General features: G+C 56.9%; 1 protein-coding gene across 3 annotated transcripts in view; it reads left to right on the plus strand.

Annotated features, from left to right (window-relative positions):
- Window positions 1-1,002: 1,002 nt before the first annotated feature.
- Window positions 1,003-24,731, plus strand: part of AHCYL1 (adenosylhomocysteinase like 1) — a 30,434-nt gene continuing 6,705 nt past the window's right edge. The window contains exons 1-10 of one of the 3 annotated variants that reach the window (XM_080367353.1): window positions 1,011-4,783; window positions 5,830-5,980; window positions 20,193-20,304; window positions 20,665-20,808; window positions 21,622-21,722; window positions 22,003-22,105; window positions 22,368-22,462; window positions 23,372-23,478; window positions 23,559-23,675; window positions 23,894-23,957. In XM_080367353.1, the coding sequence (XP_080223479.1) occupies window positions 20,214-20,304; window positions 20,665-20,808; window positions 21,622-21,722; window positions 22,003-22,105; window positions 22,368-22,462; window positions 23,372-23,478; window positions 23,559-23,675; window positions 23,894-23,957 (822 nt within the window). In that variant the 5' untranslated portion in view covers window positions 1,011-4,783; window positions 5,830-5,980; window positions 20,193-20,213. Of the gene's footprint in view, window positions 4,784-5,829; window positions 5,981-20,192; window positions 20,305-20,664; window positions 20,809-21,621; window positions 21,723-22,002; window positions 22,106-22,367; window positions 22,463-23,371; window positions 23,479-23,558; window positions 23,676-23,874; window positions 23,958-24,731 lie in introns of all 3 variants that reach the window. The other 2 variants (XR_013924115.1, XM_080367352.1) reach the window with 2 other exon arrangements.

Genomic DNA, 24,731 nt, shown 5'->3' on the forward strand with positions numbered 1-24,731 from the left:
GCACTGTGTCAGCGTGGGAGCTCCAGGGTAGGGTGGGGTGGGGAGGGGATACAGCCTGCGCCCAGCCCTGGGGTCACTGATGGGGGAGGGGGGGGGTGTCTGGGACCTGGGGGCCCTGCTGGAGCAACCCCCGTGCCCAGGGGATGCTCCTGGGGACACTGATGGGGGGGGGGGGGGGGTGTCTGGGCCCTGGGGGTCCTGCTGGAGTGACTCTCATGCCCAGGGGATGCTCCTGGGGACACTGATGGGGGGAGTCTGGGACCTGGGGGCCCTGCTGGAGCAACCCTCATGTGCAAGGGGTGCTCCTGGGGTCATTGATGGGGGGGTCTGGGACCTGGGGGCCCTGCTGGAGCGACCCCCATGCCCAAGGGATCTCCTGGGGTCATTGATGGGGGGGGTCTGGGACCTGGGGGCCCTGCTGGAGCGACCCCCATGCCCAAGGGATCTCCTGGGGTCATTGATGGGGGGGTCTGGGACCTGGGGGCCTTGCTGGAGCGACCCCCGTGCCCAGGGGATGCTCCTGGGCTAGACCCAGGACCCCAGGCTGTGTCCCCTCCCTGCACCGGGGGGGTGGCTTTAGTGTCCTGCAGGGGGGAGTCCCCAGGAGCCCATGGGGGCAGCTCTGGGGGGGCTCTGGGAAGGCTGCCGGAGCCCTGGCTCGGGATCAGGCTCCCGGCCGCTTTCCTGTTGATGCAGGCGGGAGTTCATGGCCAGTGGCACGAGGGTGGAGGGGAGGGTCTGACCTTCCTGCCCCGCCCCAGCCCACCCGTGTCCCTCCGGGAGCGTGGGGGCCAGGGGCTTCAGCCCGGCATCCCTTCCCTGGCGGCGGGGCCCCCCGAAATCTGGGGAAGCAGCTGTTTAAAGCAAACACACTCGAGGCTGCTCTCGGCAAAGCTTCCTGCGAGCACTTCACTTGGAGAGGCAGCGCGAAAAGAGGCATTTCCTTGCCCCCCACCCCCACCCCCCTCCCCGGCCACTTTTGCCTTCCAGGAACGGGGGAGCCCTGCACCCCGCTCCCCTCGCACCGATCCAGCATCTCCAGGGTGGTACCCAGGGGGCTTCGACACCATGGGGAGCCCCTACCAGCGTGCTCACGGAGGGGTTGGGGGTGCAGTTTAAGCCCCTCCCCCTCCATCGCTCGCCTAGGGGGGGACGGGAAGGGCAGGATGGGACCCGGGAGCCTTTTGCGGGTGTCAGGGTCCTGAGCTTGCTCTGCCTTTGCTGACAAACAGGATTCCTCGAGGGGAGCTGACTCAGCCCAGCCCTTCCTCTCCCCAGCAGCAGCCCGGGGGTTTCCCAGGTCCACATCCCCTTCCCAGGGAAGTGGGACCTATATATATCCCGCCGGATTCGGGCCACAATCATTATGGTTGGATTTGTGGGGGTATTTAAGGTCAGAGGCTGCTCTTAGGGGTGGGCAGGGTGCCCGGGTTTGGGGGTGCTGGGGGAAGCGAGCCCCTGCCCCGCAGGCAGCTCCAGGTGGAAGCCGGCTGCACAGGGGAGGGTGTTAACTCTGGAGCTGAATGATGGCAGGGCCGTGGTGGCAGCTTAATGCTTTGGTAGAGCTCAGAGGAGCAAAGGTGGAGGCGGCCCTGGCTGCTGGGGGGCTGCGAGGAGCACCCGTACCCGGCCCCTCCGAACTTACACCCCACAGACCCTCATCCCTGAGCCCCTCTGGCTGCTTGGAGCAGCCCAAACCTGTATAAGCCCATGGAAAACGGGGGAAAAAAGCAAAAATCCGGGGGTCTGGGCAAGGAGGGTCCCTCTGCTTCTCTCATGGCCACAACTGGGGGTTCTTCCCCACCCTGCTGCTGACCCAGCTGGGAGCAGGGAAGTGACTCCCTGCCCCGACACCCCCCCTCCAGCCCCCTGCGGGGGGGGGGGGGGAGAGGGGCAAAAACTGCTCTCAGCCCCCCACATCATGGGACACACAGAGCCAGGAGCCATATCCCATCCCTCCACGGTTGTAGGGGAGGGTGGAAAGAGAATCCCCCCACCAGGGTTGAGGGGAGCAGGGAGGGTGGTGGCACCCTGGGGTCACTCTTGGGGTCCAAAATGAGTGTTTGTCCCTTAAAAAGCTGCTTGGGTGGGGTAAAAAAAGATGGTTTTGGGCAAAAGATGGTTGGTGGGAGGGGAAGGTGTCGGCGAGCAGCTCCTGGGGTGGCACAGATGGGGGGCACTCTGCCCCAGCACCCCTCCTGGGCGCCCAGCACCAAACCTGGGGGGTCCCCCTGCATCCCCAGTGCTTGCAGCATCAGGGGAACTGGGACCTCCCAGGCTCATCCTGCTGCACTGAGACCCCCCCCCAAGCGCCCCAAGACCCCCCCAGGCGCCCCGAGAGGGCTCTGCCCACCCTGGAAAGCCTCCCCCCGCGCCACCGCGCCACCAGAGAGCTGCTGACGGGGCAGAAGTGCCCGGAAAAGGCCCCAGGACCGCGGTTCCTGGGGCACAGTGGGTCCGGGATGGGGTTTTGGCTGCTGGAGAGTTCTGGTGGCTGGAGGCCGTTTTGTGGCCAGACACAGTGATTTTGGTTAAAAAATGTTATCTGCATCCCGCCTCCCCCTCCCCGCCTTGGGATTTAACCCAAATGGCGATGTTTTTGCAGCTTGTGTGTTCAGGCGATGCCCCGGGGAAAGCAAAGCCCCTGCAAGGCTCAGACCCCACCTTGGGTGCCCCTGGGGGGCTTGGGGCTGGGGTCAGGGTGCCCGGGACAGGGGCATGAGCCTGTCCCCAAAGCCTGTTTGGGGACCCTATGGACCTGGGGGTGATGCTGGGGCCGGGTGGGTGAGCACCCATGGGTGGGTCTGCAAGTAGGGTGGTGCCCAGCAGGACAGATGGATGGACACCCATCGGTGGGGACAGGGGCCTGGGACAGGACAGACAGACACCCATGGGTGGGGACAGAGGCACAGCTGGGACAGACGGACAGCCATTGGTGGGGACAGGACAGATGGACACCCATCGGTGGGGACAGAGGCACGGTGGGGACAGACAGACACCCATTGGCATCCCAGGTGGGTGCCCCGGTGGATGCTCATCCCTGAGCCCCGCCCACGGTGCAGGATGCGGCCCCTTGGTATCCCTGGCCCCATGGGTGTGGGTGTCCCTGCCTGAAATGAGGGGGCCAGCATGGACCCCACACTGGGGACCCCGGGGAGGAGTAGGAGGAGGGGAGGAAGGCAGCCCTGCCCAGCACCCCCAAAAGGGGCTCAGCACCCCCCGTCTGGGCTGTGGATGCAGGCTGGGGATACCCAGGGACCTCAGGACCCCGTGCAGCTCGTTAATGGGTAATGAGGGCTGGGGAGGTCACGGACCTGACCCTACGCTGGCGCTGAGCGGGGTCTGTGTGGCCGGGGCTGACCCTGCCCAGCACCCAAGGGTGCTGGCACCTGCCTGGGACCAGGCACCCAGATGGGACCATGCACCCACCCAGGGCTGGACACCCACCCGGGCCCGTGCACCCGCATCCCACTGAGCCCACACCCCCTCCCTCTGCCTTCCCGGCTCGGAGCTCAGCACTGGGCAGGATCAGGCCCAGCATGGCCGCTCCCAGGCTGGGTCCTGGGGTCCAAAGGGTGTCCGTGCCCCCCCCCCCCCCCCCCCCCCCAGGCGCTGCCCATGTCCACCTTCTGCCACCATCCCTGTCACTTGTTTTTTCCCCATTATTTCTCCATTTTCTGGAATTCTGATTTTTTTCCCCCCAATTTATTTTTTCCCCCTATGTTTTAATTTATTTTTTTCCTGATTTATTTTTAATTTTCCCCGATTTAACTTTTTCCTCCCCCATTTATCTTTCCCCCGTGTTTTAATTTTTTCCCTGATTTATTTTTAGTTTTTTCTCTCGATTTAATTGCTTCCTCCCCAATTTATTTTTCCCCCAGTTTTCGTTTATTTTTTTCCTTAATTTATTATTTTTATTTTTTCCCCATTTATCTTTTTCCTCCCCGTTTTATTTTTTCCTCCGTATTTTATTTTTTTCCCTGATTTATTCTTAGTTTCCTCCCCGATTGAATTGTTTCTTCACAAATTTATTTTTTCTCCCAGTTTTAATTCTTTTTCCTTGATTTTTTACTTTTTCCCCATTTATGTTTTCCTCCCCAATATTTTTCCCCCGTGTTTTAATTTTTTTTCCTGATTTTTTTTTTATCCCCCCCTGCCTTTCCCCTCCCCCCTGAACACACACACACTTTTCCCTGAGAATCCAGGTTCTTTTGTTTCCCCTTTGGCAGCTTCATGGGGATGCGCCCCGCGATCGGTCCCCCCGCCCCGCCCCTGCCCGGCTCCGCCCCCTCTCCGCCCCGCCCCTGCCCGGCTCCTCCCCCTCTCCGCCCCGCCACTGCTCGGCTCCGCCCCCGCCGAGCCATCCCCGCCCGCCGCCGCCAGGGGGCGCCGCGCCCATTCCTCCCGCCGCCCCGTGCGGCTTCACTTGCCCGGCGGGTGCGCGCTGACGTCAGTACGCGCTGACGTCACGGCAGGGCCGCCCCTGGCGCCGAGCGCGGCGGCCGCAGTCCCCGCCGCAGCGCGCTGCGAGCCGGCGGCACCGGAGCCTCCGCCGCGGGTCCGGCTGGGCCCAGCCGAGCCGGGCGAGGCCGAGCCGAACCGGGGCGCTCCTGCCTTCTCGCCGTGCCCCGCCCCGCCCGGTGCCGCGGGCGGCCCGCCCCGCCGCCGCCTCAGGATGTCGGTGCCGGAGCCCGCCGGCGGCGACGAGGTGAAGCAGGCCAAGGAGGTGGAGGACGCTGAGAAGTACTCCTTCATGGCCACCGTCACCAAGGCCCCCAAGAAGGTACCGGTACAGGCGGGAGCCGGCCCGGCGCGGGGGAAGCAGCTCCCGGTTGGGAGGGGGGGGCCCGGCGCGGGGGGATCAGCCCCCGGTTCGGGGGGGAGGGCCTGGCCCGGTTGGGGAGGGGAGCAGCCCCTGGTTTGAGGGGAGGCCCGGCCTGCTTCCGAGGGAGCAGCCCCCGTTTTGGGGGGAGGGGGGCCCGGCCTGCTTCCGAGGGAGCAGCCCCCGTTTTGGGGGGAGGGGGGCCCGGCCTGCTTCCGAGGGAGCAGCCCCCGTTTTGGGGGGAGGGGGGCCCGGCCTGCTTCCGAGGGAGCAGCCCCCTGGGGTGGGGGGTGCTGGGGAAGCAGACCTGGGCCGGGTTGGGGGTGCCTGTGAGGGGGAGGGGTGGGAAATCGGTACCGGGCTTGGAGGGGGCTGGTACCGGTGGGGGGGCTGGCCCGGGCTGGGGGCGGCTGGTACCCAGCGTTGGGGCAGAGGTGGCCGGCAGGGGATGCTGGCCCAGTTTGGGGTGGGACAGGGGGACACTGGGTACTGGGGGAGAGGGTCTGCACTGCGGTACAGCCCCGGCCTAGCTGGGGCTGAGGGGGGGCTGCTATGGGCAGGGCAGAGGTTCAGCCCTGGGGGGCCAGGGTCCCCTCTGGGCAGGAGGAGGTTGGGGGGAAGAGGGGGGTCTTGGCTGTGGCATAGGGGTGCCAGGGGGACCCCGGGCAGGGGGACAGGCAGGTACGACTGGGGGAGCGGGTTTGGAGACCCTGTGTGTCAGGGCCGTGGGAGTGCCGTGTGTGTGGAGGTGACAGCACTTTGCAGTGGGGACAGAGGAGGGGGACCCGTTAAATAGGCCGAGCTAGCGGCAGTGATCTGGAGACCCTGCTGTAGGTCACTCTGAAGGGCAGCATGAGGAAATTTGGAGCATTGAACTCTTTTTTTGGGGCAAGGGGTCTGTTGGAGATGTGGGTGGGAGCACCTTTGGGCGGGGGGCGGAGGCTGCTGGAGCAGCCCCTTGGCGCTGAGCTCTCCTGAGTCACCTCTTTACCCTTTCATCCTTGAAGGCCTTCTCACAGGAGCTCCTGAGATCTCCGGGTGCCGCTCCCTGCTGCCCGCGGTGCTTGTGTAACCTTTCCGGGGCGTACAGATGGCACTGTGGGTGGGCGAGCGCTGGCCACGCCGCTGTGACAGGGTGCAGGACCTCCACTAACTCGGGTAACCAGCTTTTAGATAGATGAGCGCATGGAGACGTGTGCTTCTGCCTCGGTGCAGACCTGCCGGGCTTGGTAAGGTGCTGCTGAAGTCCCTGTCCTGCCAGCGAGGCGGATTTGTGCTCCGGGGCTGTGGCCAGAGGTCCCTGCTGTGCTGCTCACCATGTTCCCCCCGGGGCTGCAGCCACCTGCCTTCCTGCTGGAAGCAAAAGCAAAGCAGTTGCAGCGAAACGCCAACGTCCTCCTTCTCTGGAGGAAAGTCTCTCTTGCCTGTTCTGGCCGGTGGCGGGGTTAGGGGAGCGTCCGACCCTCCTGGTGGGGCTGCTGTCAGGTGGCTGTTTGGAGGCATCTCTCCTCGCCCAGCCTCATGGCTGCTGCTGGGGAGCAGGGCTCTGGAGGCTCTCCCTGTGTCCCAACCCTGTTTAGCTGGGCTGTGGACACGCATAGCCTGGAGGAAGGAGCAGAGGAATGCGGAGCTGCGATCTGTCTCTTCCAGCAGTGGCTCTGCGCAGCTCAAACTTGCGGATTTTTACCTTTTCGTTACCGGCGTCTTTCTCAAAGCTGGGGAGCGAACAGTGCAAGGCTGCAGCTGGCTGAGCTGAGAGGGGAGAGCAAACTAGTAATCCTGAAGTATCCTATAGAGTCAAAATATGCGTCATGAAAAGAAATGCAATGTGTGTAGGGGGGAATCGATCCGGCATCCTCAGAGGCAAAGTTTGCGCGTGTCTTGGGGGTATGGAATTTTGTATCACCTTGAATTAGCTGCTGTACACACAGGCTTGTTGCCCAGCGTGAGGAGCACGGGGTCAGACTCGGCGGCTGCTGCAGCCTTTCCTGGCTGGGTGATGATATTAAAGGTGCCCAGAGCGAGACACGACATTTAAGGCTGATAACATCAGCAGCCAGTGAGATCTTGGGGAGCACGGATGCAGCTGAGGTCAAGGAACAAAATGCTTCAGGCCACTGTTTTCCTTGCCTGGCTAGTTACTGTGGATAGAGTTCTGTAATAGCAGAGGCGTTGGCAGAAGGATAAAAGGACAGGGAAGGGAGAATTGCCCTCCTGAGATAAGATGGTGCGTGCCCCCAGCTCAGATGCCTTCGAAGCAGGATCGCAATTAAACCATTAAAGCACCTTTCTGTTTGAATGCAAGTCGAAGTGACTTTTGTGCGCACTGCCCTTGGAGCTCTCAGCGTGGTCAGAGGCCAGCGAAGATGATTGAGAGAGATGATTTACCAGCATTGAGGTAGGGGAAGTCGTGGTGTGCTGCTGGAGCAGGTCCCTCCCTGGGCTTTTAGGCTCCTTGAACTTTGTCGATGCAGTTTGCATAAGGTGATTGGAGATGGGGAGGGTGGGAATGTGGCCAAGCTTAGTGCAGGCTCCGTCTCCTCCGTGTGACCTGCCGCTGAATAGCTTCCCAAAGAGGAGCTAGAACTTGTGCTGGCGCTTGGGGAAAGTGCCAGTGTGCAGCGGAAGAGCCGGTGCGAGTCTGCCAGCGTCCCGCGTCCAGCCGGGATCTGGGGGAGCATCTCGGACATAGCTGGAGGCCCAGCGGCCCCACGGGTGCTGAGAAGTCACCGGCATCCTCCTTGCTGTTGGCAGGCTGCATCGAGGGTGCCCGGAGCAAGCCCGAGCTGCCCAGCCAGCCTGGGGATTGCTGACCTCTTGTTTCCTCTCTTGCCAGTGACTTGTTTAAGGTGAAAAAGTGAAACAGCAGGAGGTAAGAGATTAAGAGATTAAATATGATCAACCCCGGATTTAAGTAGGAGCCGATGCAGTTGAGGTGAATGGAGCTGGAGCTTTTCTGCAGAAATGGGGTGGTTTCTCCCCAAAAGCTGGGGTTGCCTGGCTCTGCCAGAGCTCCTTTTTCACTGCAGTTTTATGGGAAATTGGTCTGTCAGCAAAATACCACCAGCTTTGGTCAGAGCTAGGCGGTTCTTTGGTGGGGAGTGGTTTAAAGGCAGAGGTGAGCAGCGCTGAGCTTTCTGCTTTCTCCTGCGTGCCTTGATGTTGCTGGGGAGGATTTGAAACAGAAGCTTGCGGCTTGTCTGGGTTAAGTGAATACGGGTGTGGGGATGATGGCAGAGCTCAAGGGCAGGTTGTGCTCTTCCAGATCCTTGTGTGCCATCACTGCTGCGTCTGGGCATCTGCTCTCCTGCCTCCCTGGGGACCGCAGGTGCCCTTGACGGCAGTTGCTTTCCGAATCTGCGTCAGCCAGTTGGCGGAGCCTTAAACTCCCAACTGAACCGTGGGTGCCCTCAGCTGGGAAGGACGTGGGGCTGTGCTTGTGGCAAAGCAGGGGGGCTCGACAAGTGTTATTCCTGTCTGTCACTTCACCTGATCCCTGTGGTGTCCTTGTCTCGGGTGGAGGGGGGGGGGGAGGGTTGCTGTCTGGTGGGCTCCTTCCCACCTGGGTGCCGGCGGACAGACAGACAAGACGGACGCTCTGCAGACAGATCTGCTTACTCATGCAGCGTGCCTGGAGTGTGGAATGGGCTAAAGCCTCGAGTTTGCTTTTGGGGAGGTGAGCTACATGGCACCTCTGCGCCCCGAGAAGCTGACAAGCCTGTGGCTGGTGTGTTTGGGTTGGTGCTGTGCCCCTGCGGATGCTGGCACCGGAGGAGTCCCACTGAGGCTGTGCGGCGGCGAATGCTAATGCACAGTGCTGCAGCTTTGCAGTGGTAGCGAGCCGGAGCTGCGTGCTGGCTGGCACGGGGGTGGCAGGAGGTGGGAGCCAGGGGAAGGCTGGGGAGAGGGGGATGGAGCCCGTGGGGAGCTGCGTCTCCTAGGGAGGGCTGGATGTCTCCTCCAGAGCATCGTTCCTGCTGCTGCTTTTTGCAGTTGCCTGCGGAGCCGCTCTGCTGCTGCCTGAGCGGTGTCTGACCTTGCTGCAGCCGGCTGCTTCCCTGCCCTGCGCACAGCCCCTTCCCAGGGCCGGCTTTTCTGCCCCATTTTTCTCAGTCCGGAGTCATCTCAGGTCCCTGCAGCTCTGCCAGGCCGGGTGCTAATAAACAACCTTCCACTTCAGTCTGTCAGGGGGACGAGACTGTCATTGTACTGACAGAGCTGCCGGAGTCACTTGATTTTCCTTTCTTTAATTTCATCCTTTAGACTGGCTGCTCGTAAATTCTTCTGTGCCTTTGTGTGCTTGTCCAGGGCAGCAGCCACCACCTCCTCTCCCGGTGGTTTGGCCAAACGTACACTCGACCGTCTTTCCTTCCTTGCCCAGATCCTCCATGCTTTTGCTTTCTTGCTCTCGCTGCAGTTTTTCCTTCTTATAATGAGATGCTTGGGCTGGGGTGAGCTGAACGGCTCATGCTACTCTGTGTGGATCACCTGGGATGGGTCTGGCCTTCCTTGGGGTGCAGGAGAACCCCAATAAGCGAACACGCTGCTGTGGTTAGACAGTCACAGGCTGAGCTGGTCATACCCTGACCCGTGCTGAGAGCAAACCATGAGGGTGTTCTTAACAGAGATGATTTACTGGGTGCTGGAAGCCAACAGGTCACTGGTGGTGCTATATTAAAGTGATAGAATCGTAATTATTTCTGTTATAAGTCAATCCTGGGTCCTTCTCATCACTTTGGCTTTTTGGAGGGTCTCATTGCTGTCCAGAGGGGAAGCTCATCCTTGTGACCCAGCATTACTGCAAGGCCAGAAGATGCTTAATTGAGTTATTAAACTGGAGAGGAGGAGGAAAGGAGATCTTCGGGGTCTGATGGATGCAAGCCATCTTCAAAGCGTTGTGCCAGGGCATTTGGCTTTTGCTCCTGTTTTCCACCACCTGCAGTCCCATGAGGTAGGCTGGGTTTCCACTCCAAGGTCTGGCCTTTGGAGGCGGGAGAAGAGCTGGATATTCGTTCTCCCCAGTCTTCAGAAGCATCTCTTATCATCTTTTGATGGTGGGGGCGTGGGGACCACCCATCTGAGCAGCGCTGGCTCTCCTGCGAGCCCTGCTGTGCTTGGTGGGAGCCTCCTTCCCATATGAGCAGCCAGGTCTGGAGCGTGGGAAGTGTGCTGGCGGCAGAAGCACAGTGTTTTCTTTTGGCCTTTCCCAAAATGTGAGATTATCTCCTGCTAGGGACCAGCCTACCACAATACTTGCTTTGGGGCCTGAACAGTTTTCACCGTGCTTTCCAGCCCATGCAAATGTTGGAGCCTGTTCCTGTGTTCCCTGCTAGAGGTTGGGGCCGGGATTTTTTTCCTCTGGAAACCAGCTCTTCAAGGTCAGGTTGGAGTTGATCCTTTTGGATAACCCACTGGCTTGATGCGGGAATTTTGCAGGTGAGGATCCTGTCCGTGCTGTTCCTCCGAGGAGCTGGTGGGTGCCTCGTCCCAGATGTTAGAGCCGGGGAAGGTGTGGGATTTGCCTGCTCGGAGCAGCACTCGGGTGAAGAGATTTGCTTATGCCTGGCTGTGTCTTTTTATCATCAGGAGTTTCCTGAAGGCGCTGTTCGCGTTTGCAGAGGGTTTGTTGCGTTTCCTGCTGAGCCTTTTGATCAGGGCTGCTTATCTGGGGACTCTGACTCACCTTCACTCAGCAGATGGTGGTGACGTTTGAGGTGACTGTCCCAGGGCCTGCTGCTGGCCCCGTGGAGCCGTGGGTGCAAAGGACCTTGTGCTAACGCTTCTGCAGAGCGTGACCCTGCTCTTTCTCAATGAGACTGTGGGTTGGGTCAATGCGGGGCTGGGGGCTGCTGTAGGAAGGTCGGGGGGTCCCACCGAGGAGGAGCATCTTGTTACCGTCTCAGCAGGGTATGCTGGAGCCCCTCATCAAAGCCCTGGGGACTTGGCCACCCTCAGCAGTGCCTGAACCTGGTCTGCTCCGTACCCCTCTAAGCGTGGGATAAGCATCATCTCCTCACGCTTCCCAGCGTGGGTAACCCTCGGCGGGGAATGGGCGCTCTGCGGCAGCTTGGCTGATGGTCCAGAGAGAAAGCTGCCACTCGGGGTGGTTTTTTGGGTTTTTTTTTGGTTTTTTTTTTTTTTTTTTTTTTCCAGCAGCTGATCTCACCCCGTGGGCTCCCTGCCTCTGAGAAAGTGGGATGCGGAAGCTGGGGCTATTCATGCCTGGAGGAGGCTGCCCCAGTTGCCCTGTTGCATTGGGCTGCTTGAACTGTGAATTTTAATTACACTTTGGGATCAATACGGTGGCCTTGGTAACGAGCTTATTGCTGCTGCAGAATCTGTTTACTTCAGGTTGGTGACAGCCAAAGAACTTAGGTGGCCGAGGACATGATGTTCCAGCTTGTCAAACAGGCTGCATTGTAATTCGGGTGAGGCTCCCGCGGTCCTCTGAGGTGGGTTCGGCTTCCCCTTGGCTGCCTCCCGCGGACCTGGAGTTCGCTGGCAGGACCCGTTCGTGCCTGGCGGCGGAGCCTTCTTAATTCAGGAGCCGTGATTTGGGTGGGGGTTGTGGGATTTTGGTTTATCTGCAAGGCGTGGGCCTAGGGAATAGCTCCTTCCAGCCTTTTGCGGGGAGGGAGAAGGTAGGCAGCCTGGAAAAGGAGGTTCCTCAGGGCTTTGCCTTGCTGAAAAAGACATGTTTTGGTTTTCTCCTTCCAGATGGCCTGGGGTGAGGTTCAACCTGTGTCTGCTGTTTTCTGTCTCCTCCTTTCGCTTCCTGTAGGGAGCTCCGAGTATTGCACATTCTTGCACCGTGGGGCGAGGCTTGCATCCAACCTGGGCATGTTTTGGAGTGAGAACATCTGGCCGATCCCTGTTGACCTTGGAGCCATCAGCCTCTTGCAGGCAGCGTAGCCTGTGTCCCCCTACGTTAACCAACCCCTTCTCCAAATATTCTCTGAGCTCGCCATCCCCGCAAGGATGTCGCTTGTTACCCTTCCTGCCCCACTTGAAAGGAAGGAGCTTAATTGAATCAACCCTGTTTGCAGGATGGGGTGGGTTTTGCTCTGACGCGAGGAGTCGGTGTCTGGGCCGGTGATGTTTCTCCATCCTGGTGACGATTCCTCTGAATCCTGAGCAGTGAAGAGCCGAAGCTGAAGCCTGGGGTTCCTCTCCGGCCTTGCCTCTAACCGGGTGCATCAAAATCAAAGTCTTTCCCAGGGCTGAAAATAGTGCGTTGGTAAATGAGAAATGAGCAGCTCTAGGTGATACACTTGTGGAAATAGCGCTGTGAGGGGGCTTTTGGGGGTCAGCCAGGGCAAGCAAGGGGTATGGGGTGGGTGTACTGGTGATTTTTCTGACTGTATGGCTGGTTTCCCTGACTCTCTGGGAGGTATTGCAAACAGGCTGCTCCTGTTTCAATGCTGATCCTGCCAGGCATTTTTCCCTTAGAGCCATGGCATAGGGGTGGATGGAGGGTCTGCTGAGTGTAGCTGGAGCCTTGTCCCGGTGGTGTTTGCTGTATCGGCCTCTTGAAAGACCAAAAGGGGTCTTGAAATGCTGTGATTCTGCAAGCCAGTTCTGGGGGAGAAAAGGAGGCAGGTGGATTGTACAGCTGTGGCTGTAGAGGAGTTTTCTAATTTAAAAATCGATGCTAATGGAAGATGATTCCTTATCAGCTATTGCACACAAACACATTTCCATCGGCTTCCAGCTCCAAAGCAACCAGCCAGCCTGTTTGAGGCCGTTAGTCCTTGGGCTGCCCCGCGAGTATTTAACCCACAGTCCTGTCCATGCAATGCTCCCAGCAAGGTAACTCCGATTAATACCAATTATCCTATTGCCCAAACACTTGGTGTGCCAGAGGCGCACAGCTGGGTGGGCGCTGCAGGTCCACCCATAGGTGAGAAGTCTGGGGTGTCTTTAAACCGATGGCTTTTTGCGCTGCGGGAAGCGATGCTTGCACGCCTGGGGAGCTGTGCTGGGCTTGTAGGGTTGACCTGCGCAACGTGGTGGGAGCTCACTGCCCTTAAGGATCCCAGATACCGGACTGCTGCTGTTCCTGCTGCGAGGAAGATATCCCTCTGCATGACAGCCGGGAGCAAGCCTTTGCTTCGATTCCTGCAGTCTAAGGACGAGATGCGTTATCTGCTGGTGGGGAGCTTTCCCTCTGCTTTTGCTGGAGGCAGTGCACCTTTGACCTCAAGGGGTTTATAAGGCAGTAGTTATTCCCAGTTACTGTTTAACAGCTGGGCACTCAAAATCACATTTATTTTATTTAATCCCGCTTTCTGTTTATTTTTCCTTTAAGTAGCATTTACAGTGATTCCCATGATGACCGAAACCTTGCAGTGGTTTCCAGCCTATTAACCTTCATAATGGGTCCATTTTCTTCCTGGTGTTTCTTCTTCTCTGCCAAGCTTTGGGGTTCATGTGAATGTACTTCATTCCCCTCTTGTACTCATGGAAACTTTGGGGCTTTTTTTCCTTCCCAGTGTTTTACCCAACCAGCCCTTCTCTGCCGGTGAAGGATGGAGGCTGGTATCAGGGCTTGGCCGGTTTACTTTGCCAGGACCTCAGTGCCATTTATTTCCTTGTCGAGAATGGTGTAAAGGTTTCCAGGCAGAGATCTGGCTGCAGTTCCTGCTCAGGGAGTTGGCGGGGAGAGTGCCAGCCAGGTCTCTGCCTCTCCGGGAAGAAAAACCTGCCCTGTGAACCCTCTGGGGGCTAGAGGTACAGAGCCAAGTTGCACAGAATTCAGCACTGATCGTGCTTCCATCCACAAAAAGCAGCACCCTCGGGCAGCTCTTCCCAGCTGTGTTGTCCAAGCAAAGCACTTTGAGGTTTCTTCTGAAGGTTTGGGTTGGGGGAACCATCAGGTGAAAGGCCTCCTGTTGCAAAGGCCACACCGGCAGCAGAAGTGGGTCGTGTTCTTCCGTACAACATCTCCAGCTGGGGCTGTGCCACCTCTAGCTCTCCCCAGGGCCCTTGGTGCTCTGCCAGTGGATGTGGAGGAACAGAAGATGCCTGCTGAGCACCCGCCTGCCAGCCTGCGCCTCCAGCATCCCTGTGGCATGGTGGGACTGAAGCCATGGGCACTGCTAATGCACCACCACCACACACACGCACGCACCCACCCACCCACCCACCCCACTGCCTATGCCTGGCCTTGTGCTCTGGCTGGGGTATCTCTTGCTGCTGAACTGGTTTGGATTGGGAGTCTGGTTGTCCTATGAGTTTGGTTGCAGCCTCGTGTGAATTCACGCAGCCGCTTGTCACCAAGGTGTGTGTTGGCTCACTTGGTCGGAGCTCGGAGCTGGTAAAATGGGGTGGTTTATGAACTGCGTAGCTGAATCCACCTCAGAAACTTCCCCTTGCTAGTGATTTGGGGGTGAGGATGACGAGTGGTCAGGGTGGGAGCCTTACTGATCCTGATGTCCCCATCCCTCTGCTCCAAGTACCTGATTTTTCCTTTCCTTCAATCCTTACGGGATGCTGTGGTCCAGAAATACCCCTTCAGGGCTGGCTACCTCACAGGAGAGGAACCTTAAGAACATCTGTGTCCACCTTGCCCATTTCCACCCCAAAAATACATGTGTCCTTTTGGGTTGTGGAGCAGGAGCTGTGTCCTGGAGGGCTGAGGACTACGGTGGGTTCCCTGCTCTGTGTCTAGATGCTGTCCTGTGGGAGCAGGGGCTTGGCTCTCCCAGCCTGGAAGCGGGGCAGAAGGGGTCTGAGGACAGCGACAGCCAAGTCCTCTGAACAAACCAAGCGCCCTGGCATGGCCACGCTTGCCATTCCCCCGGCCGTGGCAGGATGGCCACCAGCCCCGGGGCCAGCGCAGGGGAGAGACACTGGGAACCTGCGGCGAGTGGGCTTGGGGGGGCTTCGGCCCCTCGTCCCAAGGGAGGCACGTGTGGTGGGAAGCTGTGGATGGCTTTGGGGAGGGCTCATTTCTCCTGGTTGGGAAGCATGGGGTCCCCTGTGGGACCCAAGTGGTTGCAGAAGGAGAGTCTGGAAGAGTGCTATCCCTTCTCTGAGGAGGTGGCACAAGCAAACCTGCTACTAGTCTCTTCTTTTTGACCTAGAATAGAAAAAAAAAAAAAAAGCTTCATTCTGGTTATCTCCCCTCCCCCTGCTGATGCATGGCTGGAGACCTCAGCCTCTGGGCCGCTTCTTTCCTCCCCTCGCTGCTGCATTGACTGAAGGTGCTGGCTCTCTTCTGCAAATAAGTGGATTAAAACAAGTTGTCCTTTAGAAATGCCCAAACTCATCAGCCTGGCAGGACGCAGCTCCTCCTGAGAAGGTGGTTGCAGCTCCCCGGGAGGAAACGATCCTTCTGCAGATAACAAATCCTCGGCGTTCGAAGCCTGGGTGTGTGAAAGTGCCCATCATCTTCAGGTCTGCAAAACTCAGCCTTGGTGCAAGCCGCTGATCATGTCTCATGTGTGCAGTGGGGCTGGCGAGCAGGATGAGTGCTGATCCGAGCTGGAAAGCAGTTATAAAGCTGTAAAGAAAGTCTGGTTGAATTTCTGGGCATGACAAAGAAACGATGAACTTAAAAGACAGGGCACGTCAGGGCTGCCTTAGCAGCGTGGGCAACCAGCAGTGCCCTCCCAGCCTCTGCCAGAGGGTTTTTGTTTGGGAGAGGAGATTAAATAAGGGGAACTGGCTGCCCTGAATAGTCCCGATCTCTGCTGCTTTCTGCAGCCAAAGGAAAGGTCTCAGGACCCTGGATCCTTCCAGGCTTTCCCCTGGGAGGGCAGAAGTGGATTAAAGAGACTTTCTCGCATTCCAGGTGGTTGTGGTGCGGTGAGAACACGTTCTGCTCTGATTTTGCTGTTTCTTGCTGCTGCATCATCACGTCCATGGATGGTGGTGGAGGGAATTTAGGAGGCTGGAGGGTTTTAGGTGGTTCGCTGCTTCCTTCTTGTCTTGGGTGATGTGCAGAGCCTGCTTTTGTACCCACCCCACCACTTAGTCCAGGACAGAAGCGGCTGTAAGGGCATTTTTTTTTTTTTTTTTTAAGCTGTTGTGGGTGTGCCATCACTTGCATTGTCCTTAATGAAAAATAATAATTAAAAAAAAGGACTTGCTAAGGCAAACGTGGTATCGGTAAGATGGGAGCCTGAAGCTGCTCCCTGGCACGTGTCCTTTCCCCTGTGGAGCCTGCACCTCAGTGAACCGGGTCAGCATGCGGCCCCGGGGATGGCTGTGAGTTGGTGGATGCTTTCCAAAACCCCTTCATCCTCCTTCCGCAACCTGCTCCGCTGCCGTCCCCCGAGGCCGCAGAGGATGCGATTGGGGCTGTAGCGTGGTGAAGGAGCTTGAGCATCCTCTCTGCAGCCGTTCAGGAACAGAAAGAGTTTTCAAATCAGAAGTGGGGTTGTCTTTTGTGAGAGGGACTGTGCCTGGCTCATCTGTGCTTGAAGTAAATCCGGCTGGATTTACAAAGTCCTCTGCAGCTCAGAATCGGGTGTGTGTAACTTCTCTTACTCGCTAAGCTCAAAAAAGCTGTGCTGGAGCTGGAACGCTGGGGAAAAATGCAGGATAAACCATTGAGGATGGCACACCCAGCAGTCACGAGCTGCCGGTTCGTTTCGATGGTAGCAGTCCGGATCTGGGATCTGTTTGCTCTTTCTATGTGGCAATAATTTAAACAAAAGAGGCTGTGTGTGCTGCTGGGTTCGGGGCTCCCCAGCCGCTGTGCCCATGTGTGGGCAGGTACCTTCTAACGGGGAGAAGCTCCTTGAAGCGGACTGTTTAGCTTCATGGTGGTTTTGGGATGTGCTGGGCAGTGCAGCCAAAGAAAGTGGCTGGTGTTTGCCTTGGGAGGACCCAGGGGTCCCTGGAACCTCAGTGGCCGTTCTTGGAAAGTGTTGGATCCGTGTAGGAATGGGCACGGACGTGCCAGATTTCACAAGGGGAGAAAAATGTACTTCTTTCTGGCTTGGCAGGTGTGACTGGGAGCAGGCAGCGTTCAGTGTTGTTTTGCAAAAACTTGGCTGGAAGATGTCAGATCAGGACATCTCCCAAACCCCTCTGTGATATGAGCAAGGAGCTGTTCGTTTGGCACAGGGGTCTACCCAGGACCCTGGCCCCATCCTGTCCTGTAAGGGGATGGTGACGCTGGAAGCCGCCCCGGCTCTGTTTCTGTGCAGAGATAGAGGTGCTGTGTTGTTTTGCCTCCTTGGTCATGAATTGCTGGGATGAAAAAATATTTTCCTTGCTCTCAAACCCTTGTGCTCCACCCGGTTGGAAAAGCTGCTTCCATCCAGCAGGATGAAGTTTGGGATGCGATTCGCGATCGTGCTTTCTGCAGCTGGACGGTCCCCATCCCCGTCCCCCCCTCGCCGCAGCCAGACTGGCTTCGGTCATCTGCAGCCCCTGGCGGGGGATGCATTCATTCAAATTCCCATGCCAAGCCGAGGGATTACGAGATTTTCTCTGTTGCCTTAATGCAGCTAGAGAGCCCGGCACGTGGAAGGTAACGCAGCCGACGGTCACACGCGTCGCCAGTCGCTTGGGTCGCTTTGCCTGGTGGCAGCACCCGCCGTCCTCCCTCATCTTCCTCTCGGCTGGTTGCCGGATGCCGCGTTAATTTGCTGGGCTAGGAGGGGGGTTGATGTGCGAATGGCTCGTTCAACTCGGAAGCTGCTTGCAATGTTTGATGATAATTTTAGACAGGGCAGATTTTGCTAAGCTGTGGAGTTCAGATGAGCTCTGGTAAAGCCACGGCAGGGATTACTGTAGTTAATTCAGCACTTGGTTTCTTTAGCAGTGATTCTTTTTCCCCTTGGGTTCAAACCCTCTGTTTCTAGACCTGCTGTTTCTCCTTAGAAGTGAGACTGTACCCAGGAGCTGGCTCAACACCCGTGGCTGGTCTGCTGATGAGGTTGAAGGTGTTCGGTAGATCTTGGTTGTCTTGATGGTGTGGAGCTGGGGAGCGCAGCAGCCCTCCGTCCTCACCCTCTCCTTCCCTTTGCATCCCAAAATTTGCTGCGTGAGACCGTCCAGGCAGCACATTTCACTGCAGGGAAGTGCCCTGGCCTGGGGCTCCGGTGTTCTGGCTGCTGTAAGCCAGACAGACACCCACCTGCACCCTGGGCCGGAGCAGCGAAGCCTGGGTTATCTGCTTTTTCCCTCGTGGATTCACCTCTTCCCTGGAAACCTTTCCCTGAGATGGAGAAAATTCCTCAGCTAACACTTTAAGCTGTTTTAATGCCAGCAGCTGTTTTATGGGGCATGTTTATACCCTCTGGTTTGATGAGTTGCCAAAGGAAGAGCTGGGTGCAAAGGGATTGAAATCTTACTGTTCTGAAATTGCTGATCGATTTATTTTTTTTTTAACATTTTTTTTTTTTTATTTCCGCCCCACCCCAGAAATGGCCATGAGCAATACACCAGCACAGAGGTGCACAAGCCTTTCCTAGGCTGTCTAGCAAAGATTGATCCAAGCCACAGACCTTGAACAAATTCCAGCAATACAATTCCTTGGTTGGGAAACCGCTGTGCCTGCCAGCTCCAGCCCTGCACCCCAAAGACACTGCTGCTACGTGCCTGCTGTTGATGGCTAGAAGTGCTTCTGCGCCTCTTTTATCGCTTGGTACCAGCTCTCCCGGTGGTGCCATGGGTTATGACGTCGTATAGTTCTTCCCTCTGCAGCAAATGACCTAAAACACTCGCAAAACCAAACTTGCAAACTCCATTTAGCGTTTTCATTCCTTCCACTAATGCAAATTCATGCAATTTGCGTCAGAATTGCACAGGTGTCTGCTGGGAAGCCTGCTCTGGGAAGCAGATACCAGACTGTAACTTAGCCAGTACAGAGGAGCTGGCTAAAATCCTTTTAGCAGCAGCACCCACAAAAATGCGTGGGGTGCTTGCCTGGGTGTGGTGACGGACTTGATCTGGTGCTAGCCCCATTCCTGGAGGGGATGCTGGAGTCACCACCCCCCCCCTACGTGTCCTGCCTTGGACTGAGCAGTGGCTCTCGTGTCCCTGTTCTTCCCGAGCAGAATGCCAGTGCTGCTTTTGGCCCGTCAGCTGGGTTTCTCCAGGAGCCATAGCTCCATTTTACAGCCCCAATAGCTCTGCTAGTGCTGCAGACGCTCCAGACTGGGGAGATTCCTCCTTTCTGAGATGGATCATCTCAACTAAATTGTTTCATTCTTCTCCTCTTGAAGGCTGTTTGCTGCATCAAAGCTTTCAGGGAGCTTTTAGGATGGTTGTGGCATGGAAAACCCCTCCTCAAGGCCACTGTGGCCTGTCTCTTTCCATCATCTTGATTTCTTCAGGACTCTTCTAGAGGTCTCCTGGGTCTGTGGGGATGCTTTGTTAATCCCACTCCCTGCGATGACGTCTCATCCCTGTTAAGTGGCAAAATTAAATCCTGCAGTGACGTGATCAGAGGGAAGAGCTGTGCTGGGGCTCTTTGTCAGGGTCTCCCACATGGCAGTGTGCTGGGGAGGGGGGCATCAGGCTGGATTTGCTGGCGCTTTTCCTAATTCCCTTTCATCTTTGTCATCTTTCTCCTGCAGAAGCAGCAATAAGGCTCTTTGCTGGGTGGTCACACAGGATGAGTGCAGCAGCTGAGCAGTTTGGGGCTCTTTTTCCCCTACTTTTGGCCCACCGCACTTGAATTTGATGAGCCAGTGGTAGGTGCTGGAGCCTTGAGTTGCCTCTGGCTGAGAGAGGAAGGAGGGGTGGCTGTTTTAGGGCTTCTCTTACAATGGAAACATCTGTAATACAGAGGAGACTGAAAGCCAATGCAATGTCAACTACTTTTTGTTGAAATGTTCTCTCTTGCTGAGTTTTCTTCCCCCTGCTTTTAGTGTCGATTTTGGAAGGATGCGCCGTGTTTTTAACCTGCGGGATGCTCTGTTCTTGGGGAAGAGCCTGGAAGCCCCAGGGATCTGAGTTTGTGCTGGGACCACCCCAGCTTTCTCGCTGCTGCAGTTTTGGGGCAGAAATCCATTGGGACCGGTTGGGGCAGGGTCTCTGCGCAGGGTTTGTCCGGAGGGCTGCCCAGTGTTTGTGTTGTACAAGCAGCCTGACTTTCTTGGAGAAGCGTCAGGGAGCTGAGATGGGTTAAGGGGGATGTTTCAGGCCTCGCTGGGTGCTCTTTTTATTTTCAGGTGTTAAGTCTGCCTTACCCTTCTGGTGACAGAGATGATCAGGCAGAGGAGGGGGTTTCATTTTTTGGCGTCTGTAGCCACAGATCTATTCCTTGATTCGTTTGATGATGGCCATTTCTGAGATTACAACAGTCAGGGTAGACTGAAGGAAGCCGCAGGCCCGTATAGCCTGGAAAGATGCCGTGCCGTAAGGAGCACCTATTGATTTAGCACTTCTCTTCCTTTGCACTTCTCAGCAAATCCAGTTTGCAGATGACATGCAGGAGTTCACCAAGTTCCCAACCAAGACGGGCCGTCGGTCCCTGTCCCGCTCCATCTCGCAGTCTTCCACCGACAGCTACAGCTCTGGTAGGTCCCAGGCTCCTCGTCCGTGCGTGGTCCTCCCCCAAGTCCAGCGCTGGTGCCACTGTGAGTGCGCTGCTCGTGCAGCATCTCAGGATGCTCCATACTGCTGTGTTGTACTCAGACGTGGAGGGGATAATTCTGGGGGTTCCTGAAGCTCAGGCATTGATTACCAGTTGATAACCCAGTTATCTCTAGAGAACAAGTGTGCAGAATTTCTTCTGGATATTGGTTTTCCTTAGGAGATTTGTAGTTTGAGCCGTGAGTGTGTGTGTGTATGAAAGCTGGGAAGTGAAATGCAGCAGAAACCTGAGGTGCCTGGTCTCCTCAGACCTGGGGTAACATGCATTCCTCTCCTGGCTTTAGCTGCCTCCTACACAGACAGCTCTGATGATGAGGTGTCTCCCCGAGAGAAACAACAAACCAACTCCAAAGGCAGCAGCAATTTCTGTGTGAAGAACATCAAGCAGGCAGAGTTTGGGCGCCGGGAGATCGAGATCGCTGAACAAGGTAAAAGTGAAGGATGGAGTTCGTGGGGCTTGCAGCTGGGTGCTGTGCTTGCTGGAGTCCAGGAGCTGAGCCACGGTCATTCCCGCAACTCATGCTACAGCCTTGGACACACTGTCCTTTCCCCCAGCAAATCAGCAGATTATGTGGGGAAGAGCTAGATGTGACGGCAGACGTTAAAAATGTGTGGCATCTGTTTTCTGACAGCAGCAGAACTTTTGCAGGGTTTAATGTTCTGGTGGCTTTGCATGAGAAACCTCAATGGGCAAAGACATTTTGCAATCAGTGGGCAAAGACAACACCTACAGAGACATGAAAACTGACAGTCTCAAGCCCGTCCCCTGCGGCTTGTGGGAAGCTGAGTTACCGTTTCCAGTGGGGTGATTGGGTAACTTTGCTTTTTGGGCTGCTTTGAGACACATGCTGCCAAAGCTGTGGAAGGGAAAGATCATCCAGGCACGTTTAGAGCCGCTGTCCTGGGATGTGGCAGCACTGTTTTCATCTTCTGTAGGTGCTTCTCCTTGATGCTGTTCTGCTGCGGGGCTGGTGACTGTTCTTAACTGCCTTTGGGCAGCGCCTGACCCAGACCTCTCTCGTTACATGATCAAGTGACAAATGACACTGGTGTTTTGGTTCCATTTGGGACAGACCTGCCAGGCCAGGGATGAGGAGTTTTCTCCCCAGCTGTGTAATGACTATAGCAAAACCTGTGTGGCTGGATGTAGCCTGTGAGACCCCAGAAGGGACAGCAGCTCTGGCAGAGGGGGGACCTCTCTGCACTAAGCCATCGTTAACCCCCTTCTCTTCCTTTTGCAGACATGTCTGCTCTGATTTCACTCAGGAAACGAGCTCAAGGGGAGAAGCCTTTGGCTGGAGCTAAAATCGTGGGCTGTACCCACATCACAGCGCAGACTGCGGTGAGTGGCTGCTTCTTCGGGGTGTCTGGGGTGTGGAAGGGACTGGTTGTTCCCTGGGGAGGAAAGTCCCTTAGCTTCCCAGCCTTGGGGTATCAGAGGCAGCACCTCCACTTTTCTGGAAACATTTTGGAAAAGTTCTGCTGCCTGCATTTCCCCAGGGCAACGTTTGCTGGAGCCGCTCGGTTCCTGTCTGCCTGTTGCACGAGGCTGTGCCCGGGGCCCTGCGCCGTGTGCCCATCACCGCTCCCCCGGGCCTGCCGCTCACCCTGCTCTCTCGCAGGTGCTGATCGAGACGCTGTGTGCGCTGGGAGCACAGTGCCGCTGGTCTGCCTGTAACATCTATTCCACCCAGAATGAAGTGGCGGCTGCCTTGGCAGAAGCTGGTGAGTACAGCTGCACCTGGGGATGCAGTGCCTGGGGATGCAGTGCCCTTCCAGCCCCTCCTGGCTCTGCAGCCTTGTCCCTGGGGGATGGTTTGGAGCAAGTATCTTTTAGGGAGGGATGAACAGGTCTAATCCTGCTGTGGGCCGCGGTTTGATCTCTGTGTGGCCCTTTGGCCCTCCTGTCCGCGGTTTCCTGAGTTGGCCAAGCAGGAGGGAGCTCTGCCCAGCTCAGCAGATGCCAAGGATGCTCCTCTTCTTCTAGGTGTTGCTGTGTTCGCCTGGAAGGGGGAGTCAGAGGATGACTTCTGGTGGTGCATTGACCGCTGTGTTAACGTAGATGGCTGGCAGGCCAACATGGTAATGAGCCTTCTTCCAGCCCTTCCTGTTCCTCTGGAGTGGTCACTGGGTGCTCCTCACCCCTCTCTGGGGCTGTCCCTGGGAGCCCGTGGGCTGCCTGGGCACCTGCTGGCTTTGCAAAAGCCTCTGAGCCTCTGTTAAAGCGGGGATCCTGGAGAATGGCAGCCGGAGCTGGGTTGGGGGCAGCCGTGAGGGTTGTAGGAGCTGCAGAGACGATGTCCTGAGTTGCTCCCGTGCCACTGGGATGTACCATCTTCTGCTGGAGCTGCCAGCAAGCTGAGAAACTACAAGACCTCTTTCTGCCCAGGGTCACCCCTATGGGAGCTGCCCCAACAGCTCCTCTCTTGACACGGATCCCATCCACCCTCTCCCACAGAGCAGGAGGGCTCTCTGCGGGGGGCCTTTCCCTGACTGAAAGCACATGACACCTCTCACTGCCTTGATGCATGGTCCGTGATCACTAATGAAGCAACAGCACGCATCAGTGGGCCGTGACAGCTCCCGCAGCCTTTCCTCTCAACTCTTTGCTTTCAGGGCATGAATGTTGTGGCGTCCTTCTGATCTCAGCCTGTTTAGTTAGTACTGCCTGTGGTCACGTTTCCAGGCTGCAGAGCAATAGCGGGGGCAGAAAACCTTGTTAGGATCCATCAGCTCCACGCAGGGGGTAAGAAATCCTCTATCTTTTGGAGGAGACCCCAAGTTGCTGGCAACTAGGGGAACCCAGGAGTCCTGGCCCCCAGGCCTCTGCCCAAACAGCCTTCCATTAGTGCCTGAAGATGCTCTCCATCTCTTTTTTTTTTTTTTTCTTCTTTTTTTTTTTTTCTTCTTTCCCCCCCATCCTGTTCCCAGTGAGTGCTTTTCCCAGTGGAAGGCCTGACTGCTCTATGTTTTTCCTTGCCTGTTCTCTAGATCCTGGATGACGGTGGGGACCTGACCCATTGGGTTTATAAGAAATACCCCAACGTATTCAAGAAGATCCGAGGAATTGTGGAGGAGAGCGTGACCGGTGTGCACAGGTGGGAAGTTTGGGAAGGCTGATCTGGACATCTTTTATTGAGTTGCCGTTCTCTGCTCTGACCTGCTTGTCCTCTTGCAGGCTGTACCAGCTCTCCAAGGCCGGGAAGCTGTGTGTCCCAGCCATGAACGTGAACGATTCTGTCACCAAACAGAAATTTGATAACCTATATTGCTGCCGGGAATCCATCCTCGACGGGTGAGTCCAACCCTTCTTCCCATCCCCACTTTCACTCTCACACCAGTGGATTTGGCTCCAGCTCCTCTTGAGCAGAGGTTGGGCTCTTTGCTGCTTTGCCCTTTGCTGTGTGCTTGCAGGACCTGGTTTTGGGGGGGCTCTTACAGCAGAGCGCTGCCCTGTGCCGTCAGCGGTGTGCGCTTGACTAATCCCAACACAGGTCTCTCTCTGTCCCCCAGCCTGAAGAGGACCACGGATGTGATGTTTGGAGGGAAGCAAGTGGTGGTTTGTGGTTATGGGGAGGTGAGTTTCATAAGCGGCAGTCGGTGGAGCTGTGAGTCAGCCTCCCCCTGAGCTCAGCATCCTGCTTCTTCCCTGTGCAAAGACCACTTGCCCTTGATATAGGAGCAGATCAAACCTGGTGAGCAATTAGCAGGGAAATCTTGCTGGAACCTGCTGGGAGGCTGGAGAACAAGCATCAGATTTCCCAGTCTGCCCGCAGATTAGCTGGGCTGCAAATACAACAGTTGCTGGGAGCGCTGGCCTTGAATTTTAACTACCCATGGGTGCTCCCATCTGCTGTCCCTGGACAGAGTTCAGCATCCAGCCCGGCTGTCGCTGAGCCTGTGACAGAGGAGGTGGAGGGGCAGGCTGCATCTCGCTGGGGGATAATGTTCTGGCAGAGAGGAATCGTATCACAAACTTGTAAATGATTCTGCCCTGGAAGAGCATGGAGCTGGGAGTTGACACCTTCCCTCCATCTGTGCACTGTCTGCGTGGGTGTTTATCTTCCCGCGCTGCGAAGGGCCTGGCAGTAGCTGCAAGTGCTCTCTTCCCGGCAGGAGCACACTTACTAATTTATTTAGACGCCAGTGGAGCCCAGCTCTGCTCGACCGAGAGGCTGCCCTGGCTCTTGCCCAGGCGCTCCAGGGTGGCATCTGATTCTGATTCTCCAGCAATGAGCTGTGCTGGGAGTTGTAGTCTCCAAGGCCTGTCCTGAGTTTTACTGGACTCCTTCAAAACAAGGGAATCCTTCCACCTTCACTGGTTTCCCCTTTGGATGTGGGCTGGAGTCCC

This window comes from Falco punctatus (assembly GCF_963210335.1).
Source record: "Falco punctatus genome assembly, chromosome: 17".
Lineage (NCBI taxonomy): Eukaryota > Metazoa > Chordata > Aves > Falconiformes > Falconidae > Falco > Falco punctatus.